The sequence below is a fragment of the Epinephelus moara genome, chromosome 23 (genome assembly GCF_006386435.1).
Source record: "Epinephelus moara isolate mb chromosome 23, YSFRI_EMoa_1.0, whole genome shotgun sequence".
NCBI classification, from domain to species: Eukaryota; Metazoa; Chordata; class Actinopteri; order Perciformes; family Serranidae; genus Epinephelus; species Epinephelus moara.
Window position 1 is genome coordinate 14,578,265 of NC_065528.1, and position 14,204 is coordinate 14,592,468.

Below are 14,204 nucleotides of genomic sequence, written 5' to 3' on the forward strand. Positions count from 1 at the left end.
AGCTCCTCTCCGGCTATAAAATCCCTCTCTCCCTCCCGTTCTTTGAAGTCGAATTACTATACAATTGGGCACGGCGGGTGTGCAGGTTGCGCCGGGCTACTTCATTTAAAGTTTGGCAGGGGCTGTCATGCCGGCGGAGACCTGGAGGAGACCTGGAGGAAGCTGCTTGAAAGCGAGGAGTGATGCGAGGATTAAAAAAAGATGAGGTTTTATTAAGCAGATAAATTGGCTGCCTTGTTCAGGTCACAATAAGAGAATATTAGCATAATTTTGCCCCCGTCCCGCAACGCCAAACGTCAAACTCCTCACAACAAACGCAGTCATTAACACACTTAATACACACACATGGTGCTCGCCTTTTCCATACAGCAGCACGGGGATGATATTTCAAATGACATAACAGCAGTGCAACAATATTGCAGTGTATTTCTTTCACTTACAAATAAAAATTAATAAGTAAACTCTAAAGAAACACATTTGTTTGTCTCTTCTGCCCCCCAAACTCTCATCTCCCATGCAGGAACCACACACACACACACACACACAACCATGCACACGGTGAGAGCGCTAAGCTGAGATTAGAGTGCCACTTCCCCTTGGCTTTTTGATGATTAGCGGCTCCTCGGTTAAGTCCCTCTCATATCACATATGTCCACTGCTGCTAAGTCACTAATCGGACAGCGACGCACGTCCATTAACAGGCCGAATAATCGCCACGGACGGTGGTTAACCGTCTCCTGGCCTTGGCTTACTGTAATCAACGCATCCATTTCATGTTGGCACGTCAGCAGCGGCAAGTTTGCGCACACGCAAGCATGTTTAAATACAGGCAGCGAGCTTATGAACACGCGAGAGGGGCTGATGTTCACACACACACATGCATCGAAATGTATTAAGCAAAATGGGGGCAAAGATTTGTTTCAGCTTTAATGAAGAGTGAGAGAAAGACAAAGCAGCCATCGCAGAAATGTCACAGGCTATCACACACACAGACACACACACACACACACACACACACACGCCCGGCTTTCTCGCTCTGTGTGTCTGGCTGCTAACATAATCATGGTGCTAACTGCTCTTGTTAACTCCTCTACTCAGAACAAGCTTTCAGGGAGCGTGGGAGCCTCCTCTGGAGAATTCCACAGTAAAGTGTGTGTGCTACTGCATGTATGTGTGTGTGTGTGTGTGTGTGTGTGTGTGTGTGTGTGTGTGTGTGTGTGTGCGTGTGTGTGCTCAGCCTCTCTTTAAATTACGACCCATTATTTCAACCACTACACAAACACACGCCGTACAGTCAGTCGAATCCATCGTCTACAGTAAAAACGAGCACGGCGACTAACTCCAAAGTGCTGTCAAGAGTCAAAGTGACATTTGAGGGGTTTTTCTTTCTTTCCCGCCACCTTGTGACTGCTCAGAACTCAGCCTGCCTGTCACTCAGGTGCGGGCCTATTTGCGTGGAAATGCGAGCTATCTTTGAAATTGTTCTCTGTGGGAATGGAAGGGCATATCAAAATAGTTGAGCGGAATGTGCCTTTTAGATAAGGCACCCAGGGCGTTTTGCCTCGGAGGAGCCGACCGCAACATTTACATCCGTGTGACACCTCAGGCGGGAATTTAAACAAATGTTTCCCCCTGTGTCGCGCTATCACTCGCTTTATTGTCATCTCTTTTTTCCCCCCTCCTCTCTCTCTCTTTTTCTCTCTCGCTGTATTTGCTGTTCCCTGTCTCGGCTTTCAAAACGATTCCTCCTTCTCTTTCTGTCTCTATCTCTCCGTCACACACTTGAACTTTTTTTAACATCATCTCTCCTCCTGCTCTTCCTGCCTCTCTCTCTGTCTCTCTCTCTCCCTCCACCCGGTGTTGTCTTACTTACTGTTCCCTCTTTACACAATCAGCTGTTTGTAAGAATGTCGCTCCATCCCTGCCCTCCCTCCCTCCCTCCTTCTCTCCCTCCTTCTCTCCCTCCTTCTCTGTGCAGACTCTTAAGGATATTGCCTAATATCTATTTATAGGCTGTCCTTTTGAACAGTGGGAAGAGTGGGGCAGCAACATAGAGGAAAGGCTATGATGGAGGGATAAAGATTAAGGGAGGGAGGACCTGGAGGAGGGAGTCAGTGATATTCCTTTTCCCTTAGTGTGACTCTGTCAGGTTTTGATATCCTTGATAAGTTTGTTTACTGGACTTTAAAAGCAGGCGTTTCACGTGTAGAAAGTGAGCGTGAAAAAGCAAAATCAAATGTCCAGAGTGCACGGGCAAAATGCCAAATTAAAAAACTATCTCTAAAGATGTCTCAACATATAATGTGACTCCACCGAGTACAAATTCTCTGCTTATTCGGACTGATGTAAAATGCTCGCTGGATTTTCCCTGATGACTTTCTCCACTGTAAACAGTGTGTAACCGGGAGAAAATGTGAACACAGCTCCTGCCTGTATATGCTCACACACTCATATACACACAGACACACCCTCACACACACACAAAGGCGCAGACACACACTCAGCCTCACGCTCACAAAGCATCCTCTGTGAGGTGCCCTAAATCGGCGGCCGACAGCCCAAACCCTGTTTCCTGTCCAGCTTAACCACAAAAGGCAATAACACACAACCCTAATGTCACCGCTGTTAATCACACACACACGCTGGAGAGACAGTCATGTGTTGTGTGTATGTGTGCGGACAGGGAGAGAGGAGAGAGAGCAAAGGGGGTGGGCGCTAAAGACGTGGGCTAACTCATGTGGCCTCTGGGACTACCTCTCTTTCTCTTTTTCTGTCTGCCTCTCATTCACCCAAGGGTTTAGTCACCAGCAAGGCATCGCTCCACATACTTTCCTTGTCATGTTTTCAACCCTTTTTTCTCCCTCTTTAAAACCTTATTTATGTCTTAACACTGAGTCACCAGACAACGTGATCGTCAGTGACATTTTAGAGCATAAGAAAGGTTGGAGAAAAGATGAAGGAGAGCGTAAAGGAGGGAGGGATGAGAGAAGGGGAAGAAAGTTTGTGGAGTTGTCTATATACCTCAAAACTTTGTCGTCATCAGTTTGAGGCCGAGCTGCGACAGCTCGTGGGAAAATCTCGAGTGTTTCTATAGAAGACGGAAGAAGAGAGGCAGGAGGAGAGAGTGGGGGGGGAGGGATGAGGAGAGACAGACAGAGAGAGAGGGAAAGTGCATCCGGTGGACGGCGGCCCCGCTCCCCCGGTGTTTTGCGAGGGGGAGACGCTGCATAATGTTTATTGAGCGAGGGACAGTGTTTTTCCATTGTTGTGCCAGGGCCACTATTTGTGCTGCATTTGTTAAGCAATCCATAAAGGAGTCACAACATTTGTCTCACTGTCAGCGACTTGGCCTGCCCCTGTAAACCAGACACACACACACACACACACACACACACACACACAAATGGGAGCTCATTCTCTCACATAAATGACGAACACACGAATACCCGCGTACACACTCCCAGCTGGCCTCTTTCTTTCGTCCCACACTTTGAAACTCTCCCACCTCGGCCCAAATGGTCTCCTCCTTTTTCCTCTGACCTCCCCCCCCAGTCTTTCCCTTCCTCCCTCTTTCTCTCCCACTCCATCTTCCCCCTCTCTCCTTCCCTCACTACCTGGAAAGACAGAGGTTTCATTGTAGCACACTGGGAGGGAGCTTCGAGCTTCTAACACTGTCTTCTATTGTAGATTGGAGGGATGGTAAATGGTGTGTGCGTGTGTGTGCGTGCGTGCGCGTGCGTGTGTGTGTGTGTGTGTGTGGGAGAGAGAGAGAGGGGAGCAACAGAGTGGGATTAGTGTAAGACAAGCTGCCTGGATTGATGGATGCCTCAAGAAGTAGAAGAAGAAGAGATGGAGAGTGAAGGAGGGATGTGAGGTGTGAAATACACACACACACACACACACACACACACACACACACACACACACACACACACACACACACACGAGTGCATGCACATCGCTGAAGTTTTCCTGCTCTGTTGACAATGCAATACCGCCGCCTGACCTTTGACCCCTACCCTGTGACCTCATGTCATATGACCAGACTCCTAGTTAGCCTGGAGGGACACCTCTGTCTGTCTCTGTCTGTGTTGTCCACACACTTTCGCTCCCAGTCACTCCTGAGACTCCACCACTTTCTCCGCTTTATCCCTGACCCCTCTCCACCACCACCTCCTCCTTCTCCCTCTCCCTCTCCTCCTCCCCCATCCGTAAACAACAACAACAACAAGAACAAATGCAATCAAAACATTCCCCCCTCCCTTTCTTCTATTGGCTATCAGAGAGGGTCAGCTGATCGCACTGGGGTGGGAGGCCGTGGTGGGAGAGAGTTGGAGAGGGGGGAGGGTGGGAGTGTGCTGAGAGAGGGGAGGAAGTAGGGAGGGGGAGGAGGAGGTGGGGGGGCTTTAGCATTCTCCTCTGGTATTTTTCTGTCTGTCGTTCTTTCTTTCCCCTTTTCTTTCTTTTTTGCCCCCCTCTCTCGCTCCGTGGATGGAGACACGGTTATCAAGACTCTCGGGGGACAGACAATATGGCCCAGACAATGGCCTCCAGTCCGAGGTGGTGGTGGTGGTGGGAGAGGGAAGGGGGGAGAAAGAGAGACAGAGAGACAGAGAGAGAGAGAGAGAGAGAGGGAGGCCGGGACAGGGCCGGGACAGGGCCACAGGGGAAGAGAGGGGCAGAATGGCGCATTAGTTTGCAGAGCACGGACACTCTACTCAATTACTCCACTCGCTCTCTCTCTCTCTCTCTCTCTCTCTCTCTCCTTCACAGACACACACATTCTCCTCTTCCTCAAACACACACACACCACTTTAATCTCGCCCTTTTAAATGAAGTACAGAGACACTCACACTGGAAACAGCACTGCTCACTTAAAAATTAGAAGTTTTTATCATCGGCCGCGAGAATTTCCTCCCTTTAAAAACTGCCTCGTACCCTTGTAATTACAAAATAAAAGTCAATAATTATGCAAATAAATACTAATAAACAGCGGTGGGAGAAATTTAGTTTAAGTGGCAAAACAACACGATAAAAATGCACATTCCTGCATTCAAAAATTTACTTTAGTAAGCGTATCATCAGCACAAAATATGTAGGCTTTAACAGTAAAACTTAGTAAGCAGAGGGGCCTTTTTCCACTTTGTTTTCTTGTTATATTAATATATTAAAAATATAGATTATCATGAATACTGAGGCCATAATGGGTACACGGCATCTTACTGTTTTAGGTGATCACTGTGGAGGCAATTTCAGCTACTTCATAAACTGATAGGTAATTTAATCTATGATGATACGTCATATTTTATACATTGGTTACTGTGCTTATTATAGCTGTCAGATAAATGTGTTCCAGTAAACAGATGCAATATTTTCCGATGAAGTGTAGTGGAGTAGACGGGAATACTCAACTACTGCCCCTTAAAATCAAACTGAAGTACACTACTTGACTAAATGTACTTATTTACTTTCCACCGCTGGAAATAAATCAGATTTACTTATAGTAATAAAAGGATATAAAGTAAAATCCTTCAGGCTTGCTGCTGAGTGCGATGTCAAATTGCATCTGAGTGTGTCCCGCTTAAAACCGTTCAAAGTGTTGACACGACCGCTCACACACACACACACACACACACACACACACAAACACCCCAATAAACGGAGGGGGACAAATGGAAGGGTGTGAAAATCCACCACTGCCTTAACACCACACCGACAGAGACCTCTTCCTCTCCTCCCTCCTCCTTCACCTCCTCAACTACCCCTCCTCCTCCCCTCCAACATCCCCCCCCTCCCCTCTTAATCTCTGGCACTCTCACTTTTCTGTAACCCTGCTTCTTCATCTTCTTCTCCTTGTTGTGTTCACCGGGGAGGAATGTGTCAGCGTGACCACATCGTTCCCTTCATCTCTCCATCCGCTGTCACACCAGCTCCTCCGAAATGTCTCTGTGTTTCCTCAGTGTTTTGGTTGCTTTGGCTTTTCTCCGTTTCTCCCTATGTGTATATTTCTGTTCTGTTTGTGCGAACAGATGAGGCCGTGTTAGCGAAGGCAGTCTGTTTCCACTATTTTCAGCCTCGACTGGAAATTTTGATACACAGCCGAGCGCTCAGAGAAACCAAAAAATAGTTCAAATCATGAAAGGCGTAATTAGAATGTAAAATTAGAATATCAAATAATATAAATCACAGAGTGCTCATGCTTTGTCAAGGCATGACGCGCGTTTTCAACAGCTGAGCAAGTAGAGATTAAAAACCATATCACAAGACTTTTGCTGGCTGAAATAAAATGAGAATAAAAAATTGTGTTTTTAAGCTTTGACATAGATGTAAAGCAACAAATTTAAATAAAATTCCAGTAGTGATTTGTCATGTTTAAAAGAACAGTTTCCTTTCAGACAAACACTCCTCTAGAAACTCAAACTCTTCTCCATCTGCTATTTCCACTCAAAACTCAAAGTGAATTTTAACAACAATATAATTTAAGAAGAACAGAAGAAGAAGAAGAAGAAGAAAAAAGGGAGGAAGCGTCGAAAACGAGAAGAAGAAGGAAGTGTGATGAGAGGATGAAGAAGAAGCATGGGTGAAGGAGGCGAGCGGACACTTACAGAGACGCAGGAACCGAGAGCATCGCGACCACCGAGGCTGGAGTGCACACACACTGGCAACTCACACACACTCCGCTCCGCAGAGAGACTAGCGCTCGACGCACACACACAGGAAACACACACAGAGTGGAAGATACCCCTCTGTCGCTCACACACACACACACATACATCCACATACGTACACACACGCACACACACACACACACGGCCGGAGCCACAGTGATGGAGTGCATTACTGGAAAGCAAGAGTTTTAAGCGCTCTCCTCCTAAGTCATTGTAATCCCTGCATTTATCTCCATACATTCTGCTTTTCGGTGTAATCCTTTAAATTTTTAATTCCTCCTAGCTGTTGTTATCTTCTTTTTTTTTTCCTCCCTCTCTCTCCTCAACCACTTTGTCGGATTGGACGGTTTATTAAAAACACGTTTTTGCTACATCTAAATGTGTTCTTAATTCAAGGGGCCCCTGAAATCCCCCCCACCACCTACCCCTACCCCAACCCCACCGACCCCAGTTTATCTCGGAACAAAAGATTAGTTTCATCGGGCAAAACAGAGCGCCACTTTAATGCAATAAAAGTCAAGCAGGAGAGGGAAGAGAGGCGTGTGTGTGTGTGTGTGTGTGTGTTTGTGCGTACGTGTGTTAGTATTAAAACGCCGGGTATTATAACATAATCTGTCTCTCACAGCATTAGCATCAAACAACCATTATTCCACAGGCGAAAAAAAAAAGCCACTTGTGTTGACAGTGTTGGGGAAAAGGGCAAGGTTAGAGGGTTCGCACCTCTAAAATTGAAGCAGGGCCCCGCACAAACATCAGAAGGGGGCACAGTGAGATTAACATTAGCATAAGGCAAGAAAGAAAAAACAACAACAACAACAACACCATGCAGATTGACAATAGGATTACTGAGGGGTTTGCATGTATTGCATTTGGATTAAGTGAAAAATAAATCACAAATAAGTTAATTTAAAAATAAAAAAGGCGAGGTTGAGCGGGAGGGCAGGGTGTAAACACTTCAAATTGGGGTCGAAAACATTCCTAATTTTAGTTACTATTTTGTCATGGTTAAAAATAAAGGAATTATCTGTGTATTTTTGACTTTGCTGAGAGCACCTAAATATGTGAGGCGCTTACAGAAAGAGACGTATTAATAGCTGGTGGGGTAAAGCAGAAGTAAATAAAGTTGTGGTGAGCAGTGGAGATGAGAGGAGAGGCTCACACATTCTGACTTTGACACACACACACACACACACACACACTTGTCTAAGTGCCTCTCTTTCCCACACACACGCCAACACAGTTTTAAGCAGTTTGTCTATGGAGGTATTGAATTGAATTGACACAACTTCAGTCAGAGGGGACCGAGGAGGGAAAGAGGGACAGTTATGTTACTTATGCGGACACACACACACACACACACACACACACACTCACACACACTCACACACACTCACACACACACACACACACATACATGTATACATATTGGCTGCTTTCATCTTGCTTTGCATATGATATCTCTCCCGAAAGAATACGAGTCAATCATCAACTCTCCTTTCCCATCTCTGACTCTGTCACACTCTCCGCTTCCAAACTCAGCGCTGAGACACTTCACATGCTTTACACACACACACACACACACACACACACACAGACGGACTCCTCTCTCTTCACACACATGCCTTTCTACTTTATACTCCTATCCTCCCCTGCCCTCCCTATCTCTGTCCCGCTCCGTCCTGTCCTCCGTCTCTGTCATCTCTACATGAATGTGTGTGTCTATGCGTGTGTGTGTGTGTGTGTGTGTGTGTGTGTGTGTGTGTGTGTGTGTGTGTGTGAGAGAGAGAGAGAGAAAGCGTCACGTACCTGTTACACTCCTGAGGTAGCTCAGGCTCAGTGAGCATGCTGGAGTAAGGGTCCGTCTCTCTCGTCAACAACAACATAAAACAGTCCCACAATGCTCAGATGAACAAGGTTAGTCTCCCCAAAACAAGACGGGATAGAAGTGATCCTTCAACCTCTCACACACACTGCTGATTCTCTCTCTCTCTCTCTCTCTCTCTCTCTCTCTGTGTTCCTCTCCGTCTCTCTACTCACACACTTTCAGCCTTACACCCTCCCTCACTCACTCTCTCTCCCTCTCTCACTGCCTCTGTCCCTCCTCTTCTCCCTCCCTCGCTGTAAGCTGTGAGATCTAGGCTCAGCTCTTAAAGGGCCAGCAGCAGAGCCTCTGTCTCCTGCGCTCAGTGTGTGTGTGTGTGCGTGTGTGTGTGTGTGTGTGAGAGAGAGAGCAAAGAGGAGGGGCCATTTGACCATAGGGCTCATCACTCTCTCAGTGCAAATGCACAGCAGTGCTGCCCCCTTCCTCAAGTCCGTCTCTCCCTCTCACACACACACACACACACTTGGTTTTCACACACTCAGACAACAGTCACAGATCATGTAGACACACTTTAGAGTGATAAGACCTCTGGAAGCACTCATGAACTTTATTATGCAACAAGAAGGGAATTAATATGAGCTATATGAAACACAAACAAGCACATGCTCCTTTCTATTTTCTCTGTTACTATACTTTTACACCACATGGCTGGTCTACATGGGATGTTAACTTTAACACTTTTGGTTGATTGGTGTTACAGGTTCACCCTTTTTCTCCTTTGAGGGCTGTGGCTTTGTGGGTAACCTGTGAGGGTGTGATGAGGACTTCATTGTTTATGGAGGGAAGCAGCTCTGTCGAGGTGTCATGGTGAAGACCACATGTGGCAAAGAGTGATGATAGCCAGCAGAATTAAGTGTCTAGATAAGTTCACGACTGCTGTTAAACCTCATGAGAAGGCCATGTTTGTTGTTTGTGGTGAGGACTGCACTAAAGCCATTGTTAGTGAAGAGCGGTCTGGGCCACTCTGCAGAGGGAAGGATGGCAAGGCTGCTTCCCTCCACACACAGTAAGGCCACCACCCTTAAAGGGGAAAAAGGGTGAGCCGGTAACATTGGGGACCATGTTTACCAACAGCAAAACTATATCAAAACCCCCATCACAAACTGTGACATCACTTGTGCTGTTTAATCGGAGTCTCATGTATTCAGTTGTATCCTCAGTGCTTCCTATTCACATGCAATTTTTTGTTTCTTTTTAAAAAAAAAAACCCTTACTGATCTACACTCTCTTCAAAGCCAGACTCCAATACTAATACTAATCTTTATTTTGTGAAAATTCATGTGTCTGGGAGGTACTGAGCATACAGCAGGATCAATGAGACCTGGATTATACTGATGCATTTTTGATATAGTTTTCTGTAGTTAAACGTGGTTCCCAGTCAATCAGTAAATCAATATGTTTCTCGTTTTCTGTGTGCGACAAAACAAAGTTTCCGTCACAAATTCAAGGTAACGCGTCATGAATAATTGGTATACAACTTGTCATATTGATGATAAGGTATTTCTTTAAGGCTGCAAATGGGTGACGTGAAATCGATTTGTTGGACAAGCAGTTCAAAACCCAAAGACGCTGAACTTACAGTCATAACATAAGAGGGAGGAGCAGCAAATTCTCCACTGTAAGATGCTCAAACATGCAAATGTTTGGAATTGTTTTCTCCATAAACTTGTTTTGATTGCTGTTATTTTGTTTTGTGGCTGATTTATTTCAATTTGTCAAAACACTTAAAGAAAAATTGCGTGTATTGTCTATTCTATGAGTCATTAATGTGGTTCCAAAGTTAGTTCACATGTACATTGTCTACTGTGATTAACCAAGGCTTGCAGAGTAACACCTAAACATATAAACACTCCTAAATTCTCTTATTAGATAAACACATTTTAAGGTTTAATATGTTCCCATGTTATTGCCTCTTATTTCAAAATCAAAAGTAATAAGAAAGACAGCTGTGTGTACTTGAAGTACTCTTTGTACTTGGATGAACTCTATATTACAATACTGATAGACATCTAATGTACATGTACAGCAGGGATACTCAACTTGCTTTGCCAAGGGGCCACTTTTGCAAATGACAGGAGCCCAGGGGCCACTTAAACAGATATTAACATTATTTATCAGGAAAAAATGAAAGACTGAAGCAAATCCAGTCACAGCAGCCCTGCACATGTCAGGTAACAGGGGTGTTCGTAGGATTTGAGGACATTCAGGACTTAGCCCTGATCCCAGATCCTTACCTGCCATTTTTTTTTAAATACACGCACTCTATTTTGATGCTTTTTATGCACTCTTGAATCTTAATTACATTTAAAGTAGAAAAAAAATCTCCAGTGTAAACCAATTTATTTGCACTGTAAATAGAAAATGGTTGGCAAACCAACACGCACCCTATCGCGAGCCAGGTTTAGCCCAAAGGCCGGAAGTAGAGTATCACTGCTGTACAGTATCATGGCTCTGTATAAAGATACAATTTCACCTGCAGCCTGGACACCTCTGTTCAAAGTGATAATCTACATTACAGCTTATATGGTCTGAACAAAGCAAAGAGAAGCTAAAGGTTATACTTTTTACGATATATGTAAAATGCCTTGGACTCTCCCATGCTTAATTGGTTAACTTGTGTTGTTCCAGCCTCTTTTACTGTCCCTTTGTTTCTAAGTGAAGCTGTTTTGTGCTCCACTTAGTCACATATCATGCTTTTTACATGACTGGTGACACTAACAGAACAGTGGACATAAATCAAGCCTTAAATTGAGATTATTTTATGGTATCCTGAGCATAGAGGGATTACATTCTCTGTGCGACACAGTCCACAAAGGATTTCTGATGCATTAAAATGGTCTTAATAATGCCTTTCTACATATTATTACTATTTACTTGCCAAATATTACATTTTAGTCAACTTAAATTAATGCTTTTAAGAGAAAAGAGAAAAAGAGAAACTTTCTTTTGTTCTATCTTTGTTAGCCTTTTAATAGGTGTCACTTTACTCCAACAAGTGAAAGCAGTAACGTCTGCCTATATGGATTCATTCATCTCTATATATCTATACAATGTTCACCCTTTCTTCCACTCCCTCCCACTCATATGTTTACATACAGTTATTTCAATATTTATAGCCATTATTTTTAATAAAAAAGAATGTTAATCCAATTTTTCTATGCCTTTTCTGTAGGCATTTACACAGAACAATGACAAAGATGAGCCTTGTGGGTATTATGCACATCCTCCAGCCAATCGGAATCACATTTTTCCCCCATGGCCATAATACAACAAATGAGATGCAATAAAATGTTTAACAGACTTCATTTCCTTTCATTTGCTTCCTTTGTTTTGATGCGGTGAGAGGCAGGCATTTGATTCTCAAACACGGAACAGTTTTGTTACAAGAAAGCAGCTGAACACTTTCAACAGAACATATGCTGAAGCTCACATGCATGAATGAGCGCACGCACAAACACACACACACACACACACACACACACACACAGACGCACTCACAAAATACACATATACAAACTGACTGAAACCTTCACCGATCACCCACACCCATTGTGTCCTCAGGTGTACGCACTGTACACTGTGTGTGTGAGTGTGAGTGTGTGTGTGTGAGTGCATGCTGCTTTCAGCCCTTAGTGCTGTCAGTCACTATTAGGGGTGTGTGGTCTACGTGTCACACATACGGCCAATCCAGCTATTGTTCTGGAGAGCGCAGAGAAAAGTAGAGCTGACAGACTGCCACTTCTGTGATACTTTAAAACACACACTTAGACACTGACACACACACACACGCACACACACACAGAAAGAAGGAGAAAACGCAAGCCCTGTCACTGTACCTACTGTAGACAAGCACACATCTACTGTACAGTCAAACGCACAGCATGCACACATTGCGTAGTGTTTATAAATTAAGAGCATATTAATACATATATTTACACAATTTTGTGAAATTTAAGGTGTGCTGATGGATTCATGTCGTCAACTCATACACTGAGTAACATTACAAGTTAACAATCCACCTTAAAAGTCGCCAGCAGTCGGCCCAGTGAATTAAGTTATTTTTTCTCAGACTCCAGCTGCTGCGAGAGCAGCAAAACATCCTTTCATTTTATAGTTACAGTTTACTAATAAAACTCTCCACAGTATGAACAGTGGTTACATGAGCCTCAAAACCAGCCATAGCTCAGCCCTGAGCAGAGTGACCGCCCGCTATTGACCAGTCAACAGACTGCAGTGTTCACAGCTCCACCTTTTAGTACCAGATCTGTGTGCTCGGTACCCCAACAGAGGGGGGACCAAAAATGGGGACGGTGCGAAACGGTTTTATTGGTACCATCCACAACTATTCACAGTGGAAATGGGAAAAAAAGCATGCCAAGTAAACTGTACCGTACTGGTTGGTGGAAACGGGGCTTAAAAAGTCTCCCACTGTAATATCTGAACCAGTGCCAGTTCTTTCTTCTTATATAAAATAAATTCTTTTACAGCATCTCATAACATTTCAGACTCAGACCCTAACTATTGTCTGACCTGACAGGGAGAGATAAATTGTACTTTAATGTAAGTTTCTGACCACAGAGCCTGCTGGTTTTGTTTTAAAATGAGACATTTTTTCAAAAGCAACAGGTTGTGAAACTGAGGCTAGGAGTACCTTGGGAAATAGTGTTGTGTCATTCACAAATGAATCGTTCAAAAGAACGAATCTGTTTAGTGAACGTACTGAACTGAAATACTTCTGGAACTGATTCGTTCATTTTTCAGTTCAGTTGAGCTCAGCAGCGAGCGCGCAGACCGGGAGTGGAACTGCCAATTCGGTCCGTGCGAACGATGAATCACTCGTGAGTCGCGAGGGAGCCAAGGTGCAGGGAGGGACTGCCTCCCGCGTGACGAATAGAGACCGTTTTCTCCAAGCTAACGGCTAATGTAACCAGGAGTCAAGCCACATGAACACAATCACACACCTCCCCATTGTTTAAACAGACTTAGTTTCCAGATAAACAAACTTAAAACATTAGGCTGGCCAACAATGAGACTCACCAATGCAGGGCAGACGCAGCAACAGCTCAGCCGTGTATCAGTTCGGTGAGTCGGACTACGCAGTACACAGTCAGGGCTCCTCCCACCAAGCACTGAACGATTTGGTGAACGAATTTTTTTCACGAATCTTTTTAATGAACTGATTCTAGTGATTCAGTAACATCTAAAGAACTGCTTTGCCCATCACTATTGGGAAATCAACGTGCATTGGAGTGACCCAATCGTAATTATATTAATCAGAAGAAAACATCTCTTTCTCTGTGTTTCTCTCATAGTCTCTCCACTTCACATTCATACGCAGCCATTAAGCAGAGTTTGTTAACAAAGATATCAATTTCCACCTTTCTCCTGCTAGAATTCACATGTATATGTACTCACACACACGTGGGAAGCACACATTCATGCAAGCCCCCCACCCCGCTGCTCTCTATACGACAGCAATATGAATATGTCAATGTCAACAACAATGAGCGGCATTAGTTTTCTATTTACCTAATCTAATTCATGGTCAAATGGAGAGAATACACTGGGAGGGCTAAATCTAATCGCATTCCCCGACTAAATTGAGCCCCGATTGGAAACGGCATCTCTCCTTGACCCCGTAAACAGCTGCGAAA

At 44.4% G+C, this 14,204-nt stretch overlaps 1 protein-coding gene across 12 annotated transcripts in view; it reads right to left on the bottom strand.

Moving 5' to 3' along the window:
• sox5 (SRY-box transcription factor 5) overlaps nucleotides 1-14,204 on the bottom strand; it is a 301,706-nt gene that overhangs the window by 95,231 nt on the left and 192,271 nt on the right. For 6 of the 12 annotated variants that reach the window (XM_050035826.1, XM_050035823.1, XM_050035828.1 and 3 more), the window contains exon 1: nucleotides 8,475-8,748. The exons of 2 other annotated variants lie outside the window; for them this stretch is intronic. In XM_050035826.1, coding sequence (XP_049891783.1) covers nucleotides 8,475-8,551 — 77 coding nt within the window. In that variant the 5' untranslated portion in view covers nucleotides 8,552-8,748. Of the gene's footprint in view, nucleotides 1-6,605; nucleotides 6,733-8,474; nucleotides 8,750-14,204 lie in introns of those variants that run through there. 4 more of the 12 variants (XM_050035825.1, XM_050035824.1, XM_050035819.1 and 1 more) reach the window with 3 other exon arrangements.